We start from the raw sequence: 6875 nt of genomic DNA on the forward strand, positions 1-6875 counted from the left end.
TGATTGTAAATATCCATTGTCATGTTGATGGTGTGAGGGTAATTATGGTGGAACCCTAATATATTAGAGGTGGGAGGAGGAAGAGGGTATTGAGTTAGATTCATGCTTGCTTAGACCCAAATCTTGGTGTATTTATTGAGACTCTTATGTGGATGTTTGTTGCAATTTGATTCTAGCTGGTATGGTTTTATGCAGCTTTTTGATGGTATATGCTGCTAGGATAGGGTAGCGGTAGCATGTCTTGAAAGCCAATTCAGTGAGTTCAGAATTGTGTCATATTGCAAAGGAATTGTTCACGAGCAAAATCCAAAATGGGATGCAATAAACGTTTTGGAATTTTGCATATAGGTAGGATTCTCAATTAAAAATAATGTAGATATAATACTATACCCTTAAAGGCTATAATGCAGTACACATTTTGTTAAATATTAATATATAATGCAGTATATGTTTTGCTAATGTAAATATATACAAAGTTAATGGCATTAAAGTAAATAATAATTGATTATGTAGATAAAATATTACCAACTTGCTTGATAAATAATTTGGAGTGTTAGTTTCATGTTTTATTTATTTATTCTTGGGAATATGGGATCGGAAATTTATTCGCACATTTGTTAAAACATAATAAAATAAGTATTGCCACATATATTACACATTTTTTTTAAAAAAAAAAACCCAAAAAAATAGTTTCTTTGTATTCTTAGGAAAAACATTCTTAAGATTAAAAAAATATTTACAATAAATTTGCAAATTGATCTAAATATTTTGTGAGAAATACATATTAAGTAACACAACAATCCACTCATGCATTGCACGGGTCCTAATTTAGTTTTAATTAATTTATGCTTGAAGTCTCTTTTAACTGTAATTATTTTTGCTGAGTTTTAATAAATTTTTAATTGTTAAAATTTCTTTTTTTACCTTAAATCATATCCAGTAATTAATAAAAATATAACTAAAATGTGACATGTCAATAATTTGTCTATATTAAGAAAGGAAAATATATAAACACATAAAAAATAAAAATGGCTTATTTTTTTCTTTATTTTTTAAATTATATTTCACATTGATTATCAATTAAATTTAAGAAGATTAAATTTATACATAAATTGAAGTATGAGAAAAAAAATTCAATTAAGCCTATTTAATATTGTATTATTTGGACTAAATTATACTTTTATTCCTTTATTCAATTTTTTTATATTAAATTTTATCTTTTATGTTTTCAAAAAATTTATTTTGATTCTTTGTCTTTCAAATTTGATTCAATTTAATCTTTTCATTAACTTAACATATCATTAGTATTTTCATTTTGTGATGGTTATAAAACATACTTCACAATAATTTATACTACTAGTAAGATAAAAGACTAAAATGACTCAAATTTGAAAGTTATAGAATCAAAATAATTCAAATTTAAAACTTAAAAGATCATAAGAAAGTATAGTAGAAACTCTTAAAATTAATACTCGGTAAATTAATAAACTCTCTAAAATAATAAATTTGTCCGGTCCCGACTTGGCCAATGTAAAAAATTGAAAAACTCGATAAAATAATAAGATAATAATTTTTCGTGAGATCCTTTATAATTTTCGGTCCCAAGAAAATCATAAATTAATAATTCATAGAAACTGAAAAAAATATATTACACTTATTGAAATTGAAATATGATTCATATTGCGTTTTCCTTTAAAGTTCAAGTCTATTTGTACTTTAAATGAGAGCCATCTTGTGATATGATTTGAATATCTAACACATTATGTAATTATATATGCCAACTTACCATTGAGTCCTAATGCAATGTAATTCTAAGAGACATAGACTAATTTACTTTTTGTTTGGTATGTACAGTATAATTACTTAAAAACTCTTTAAATTAATAATTATTAATTTATCGATAAATTAATAACTCTCTAAATTAATAAATTTCTCAGATCCTGATATTATTAATTTATAAAGTTTTAACTCTAATAGACTTAACTGTTTTTTACTATAATATTAATATAAGGTATTTATTATTGAAAGACATGACTTATCATTGTTAGAGTTTACAAACACATACAAAATTAGAAATCTTCATCCAACAAGATTAATATCATATCCAATATCAGACTTCAAACTCTAAACCACTTGTACCAACTAATATAGATAACATTTTCAGAATTGAATCACTTCCACAATTAGTGTCAATCGGATCACTGGATCATATTTATAAAACCACTTTAAATCATATTGAAAATTTCATTATTAAAATTCTTACTTATAAATTAAACAATTTATAGGATGTATTATACTAATATAAAATTTTAATTGAAGTATATTATTTTTTTTTAAAATACTATATTGTCACCCAAGCATTTATTGTTATATAATTAAAAATAAAATAATTTCTAATTAGTAGGTAATACTAAAAATTTTCCCACACATGCAGGCGCACTAGAACACATATATAATTTATTTCATGCTTAGCACACATATAACTTAAAATTACATGAATATATTTAACTTATCAAATATATATCTTCACAAGAAAGTATTGCAGCAGTTTATACTAAACAGAATTTTCATCAACAATCCTGAACAGGGAAGAAAGCCATCAAAAGCCTAGGTAATTTTGATCAAATATGACATGGAAATTAACTCATCAAGAATCTGCGTTGTTGATCACAACTTCAAATAGTGAACTAAATCCAACTAGCTAACTACATATTTAATACTACGAACACTAGTGACATTCAAGCTATTAATGTTCACTTTACACAATTCACTTGGACAATAACCTATAACTATAAAAGCATGTAAATAACAAAAACAATGGCATTGCTTCAGAGTACAGATGAGGGGTCATTAATAGTTTAATACTGTCTGAATGTAAGATTGAGGCGACCAGGACAAAGACAAGTATCTCTCAACAATTCCTTTGGGGCTGAATTTGGTAAGACTGATGACACACCATGGAAAACATGTCGAGATTCACCACCAAATATCAACACATCTCCTGATTCTAGCAATACACTATCTGCCTTCTCTACATTCCTCTCATCCCCATAAAGAAATTCTGCTGAATCGCCAATAGAGAAGGACACAACAGGCAACCCTTTTCGGAGACTTTCTCTGCTTTCATCGTTATCCTGCACCGAGTAGTTTCATGATAGAAGCATGAGAGTTTGTCCATGTTATCAAAGAATGGCTAACAAAATAAATGGATGAGACATTAGATACTCGATAAAACAGCATTCATTTATGCCAGAAGCATAAGACAGTAGCTTAATGCTTCAGTACTCAGCAATCTGCAGATACACCAATGTGACAATCACCACACTGACTAGAACAACCAAATATCATATCAAGATTTCAACCAAAATGTTCAACAAATGTCCTTTCCATTTTATATAAAAAACAAAAAAAAAGGAATGCCACAAGTGAAAATTAGGAATGTTGGAAGAGAAGAATTTATCAGATATCTATGATATCTTTTCAACTTTCTTGGGACACGTCTACAATATCCAAATATTTATGAGTTCTTTCTCGCATTGAAAATGCAAACCATGGTAGTGTAGGAAGTAAAGGAGCTGACCTGATGGAGACCAAGCTTTCCATTGTTTGTATAAAAATTGACAATGCATATATCAGGAGTCATTGAAGGAAGTTCGTCCTCCACTTTGAATACTCTATTTTCCTTTTTAATTATAGAATGTGCTTCTTGGATTGCTCTTATAACCAGTTGACTGAAGTGATAGGGAATACTCGGTGGCTTGCTACCATCAATCACCCGTTTCTTTCCATATTTATAAGACTGAGGATTCCAGTCCATACCAAGACACATCATCTTCAATCGAAGTTTCGCTCCATTTGCATAACCCGGTTGATAGAATCCTCCAGGACCAAGACCAAGTTCTCGACAAACTTTCACTATTTCCACCTAAAATTATAGAACAAATAAAGTAAAAGAATTATATAAGAAATGAATCAAAACTTTTCAACCAAATGCAATGAAGATATGGTGCAACATTCAGGATACATAGGGGCAAACTTTTATAAATGAAATGCATTATGCTACAATCCAATAGCAGACAATAGAGAGAATTGGTTGCAACCTATGTATCATTCTATACATAATTAGCTAATTTTCTAATATGCCTACTCTTAATGTCGTAGTAATTGCTGTCAAGGTTGTCAAACTCCTCCTGATTCTGAAAATGGATAATTGTTTGTGTAATACATTTTAGTCCTAGTAAATCTTACATTTACATTGGCTTCAAAAACAACACGTGAGCAGCATAAAACACTGCCACTGCGAGGTCAATTGAGGACAAAATTTACATTTGATTTCAAACTCACTAACTTCATGATTCAACAGTTTATACAAGTTTAGCATGTTTGTTGAAGTTTATCCAGGAAAGAGTTTAACAGCAAGCTAACTCATTTCCTCTACCTAAAATTGTATATTCATAAGAGTCTACAAGTTAACTCTGGTTGACAGCAATGGTTGCTGCAATATAATATTCATCATAAATTGCAGTTTCTACTTTTGCAATACTACAAATGCCATTTAAAGAGTATTGAAAAATTGTACATCTTACATACCGAAGAAAGTGAAAATCAAGTACCTGTTCATCAAGAGTTATATAATTTTTCAAGAGAACCATTCCAGGCCTCAATATCCCCCCTTTTATCTTTTCCTCCTGCATTTCAATGCAGCTTTTTTCATTGTCTCCCGGCAATGTAGCTCCTATTAAAGCAGGATTTCTTCTTCCAGAAAAGCAGATGTCAAATGGCTTGGACATTGGCGAACCAACTGAAGCATCCAACTTGTTACCAACTGCATCATAGTTTGAATTGTTGGGGCTATTATAAGGCCTATTCACAGATGCAGGTTTCTTCTTCCAAAAATTACTACCTTGAGGCAATTCATTATCAAAGTTTGAATTGCTGGCGCTATTATAAGTTCTATTGACAGATGCAGATTTGTTCTTCCAGGAATTACTACCTTGAGGCGATTTATCATTGGAGGTTGTCAACATAGAATTTGAAAATTTCGTAGTAGTAGTTGTTGGTGTTGATTTTAAATGATTAGAACTAGACGTGAATTCAGAGTGTTTATCAACAAATGGTGTGCAACCAGGGAACCAAGGTACTGAATGCTTCTTCTCATTCTTTCTATTCAGCGATGTACGAATACTGCCAAACATTATAAATCCTTCGTTGTCATCAGGTGTATCTGCCAATGGCCCATCAACCATAACCTGCTGCATTTGAATCATGGAAATTAAAATAAACAAAAAAAAAAGGTTGCTGTGAACTAAATTATTAAAATTTAATCTTAAGTGCAGCACATAAAGCCTAATACAAATTTTATTGAATCCTACAAGCCACAGCCAAATTAAGGTAAAATAGAATCTCCGTCACATTATAACTTCAAAGAAAAAATTGATATCAAATGCATACAAACTAATTAAAAGAGGTGTCATCGTGTCAAACACTTTTTGAAACCGACACATGTTAACATTTATTCGTTTGATACTTCTTATTGGGTGTCTAGTTTAAAAATTATATTTATAGACTTGAAAAACATAAAAAATTAATTTTAAAAATACAAATATATCACTTTTCTTAATAGACATTAGTGGTGTCTTCATTTTTATATGTGGTGTCTCCACATCTTATATCTTAGACATTAGTCAATGTCATGTTTGGTGTCCATATTAGAGTTCAGGCTTTATTGCTCTCCATTCTCTCTCCCCATTTTACTTTATCTCACTTCCCTCGCTAGTCTCTCTTCTAGCTTTCTTTGTCACTCTTCACTCTACATTCTACATTTTCCTAGCTTTCCTCTCCTTTACCGTTATCTCTCTTAAATTAAAAGAAATTCAACTTATATTTTATAATTTTAAAACACACATTGTAAAGTGTAAAATTTTAATTTTAAAATAGTTTTGAGCCGGAAAAAGAAATCTGAGAAGCATTTAAACATAGACCAAGAAAAAAAAATTGCGTCAATAAGAAAACTTGGCTCTGCTACAATAACGCAAATAATTATTTAACAAAAAAAAAGAGGTGGAGTCATACATTGTCTTTGCGAACAGCACAATCTGCAACCGCTGACGATGATTCTGAAAGTGAAGACTCGGTGTTTGAATTGACAACTTTGCCCATTTTGTTCGATACGGTAAACTTAGAAGAGATTTGAGATTGGAGGAAAGTATGGCGGCGAAACGATGTGAATGGAGGATGAAACAACCACGTACTAAGAGGTAGAGTGCGAGAAGCAAGCATGGTTGCTAATTATAAGAACAAATATATATGATTCATCCATCAATCAAGGTTTGTTAATTAAAGATAAAGTCAAGATTCGGGGATTGGATTTGATTCCTAGGAGATGTTGTATTTCGATAAACCCAACAATTGATTAATTGAGGTGGTCAATATCGATTATTGGGAAAAGATAAGGTTTGTTATATACGCATTTAATGAATATTATCATAATATTCGTAGTATGTGAGTGTACTTGTTGATCTTAAAAGTGGAACTGAGTTTGAGAAAGTGGTGATTGTAACCGAAGTGACAATGAAGAATACTAACCGCTTAGATTCTGCTTAGATACTCCGTTCAAACCTGAAAACGCCTTTCAAAATTAAAAATTGGAGATTTTAAAAAGCTGGTTTTATTTGTTAATTCCTTTTCAATTTAGAGCGCAATTTAAAAGAGATTAAAAATAATAATAGATTTAATAAAAGTGATTAATGTGTTATTAAAGTTTTTTTTATCAATAAATAGTAATAGTTAATTTTGTTAGAATATTAATGGGAGAGTCTTGAACATGGGACCTCTCTTTTCTTTTTTCTTCCTTCAATCACCTTAACAACCATATA

The 6875-nt window shown here is 30.0% G+C and overlaps 1 protein-coding gene across 1 annotated transcript; it reads right to left on the reverse strand.

Moving 5' to 3' along the window:
* Nucleotides 1-2615: 2615 nt before the first annotated feature.
* On the reverse strand, nt 2616-6395 carry LOC100818496 (uncharacterized). Its single transcript, XM_003516369.4, has 4 exons — nt 6073-6395; nt 4614-5249; nt 3581-3925; nt 2616-3134 (listed from the first exon to the last, which is right to left on the reverse strand). The coding sequence occupies exons 1-4, from the start codon at nt 6277-6279 to the stop codon at nt 2859-2861; spliced, it is 1464 nt and encodes a 487-aa protein (XP_003516417.2). The 5' UTR covers nt 6280-6395; the 3' UTR covers nt 2616-2858.
* Nucleotides 6396-6875: the final 480 nt, after the last annotated feature.

This window comes from Glycine max, chromosome 1, assembly GCF_000004515.6.
Source record: "Glycine max cultivar Williams 82 chromosome 1, Glycine_max_v4.0, whole genome shotgun sequence".
In the NCBI taxonomy this organism is placed as follows: Eukaryota; Viridiplantae; Streptophyta; class Magnoliopsida; order Fabales; family Fabaceae; genus Glycine; species Glycine max.

Bases quoted from the DNA above. Each gene is read 5' to 3' on its own strand.
- LOC100818496 (XM_003516369.4), bottom strand. From the start codon at position 6,279: ATGCTTGCTTCTCGCACTCTACCTCTTAGTACGTGGTTGTTTCATCCT. The intron at 5,250-6,072 runs GTATGACTCCAC...CAAATGCAGCAG, and splicing joins GTGCTGTTCGCAAAGACAAT to GTTATGGTTGATGGGCCATT. The intron at 3,926-4,613 runs GTACTTGATTTT...CTATAATTTTAG, and splicing joins ATATAACTCTTGATGAACAG to GTGGAAATAGTGAAAGTTTG.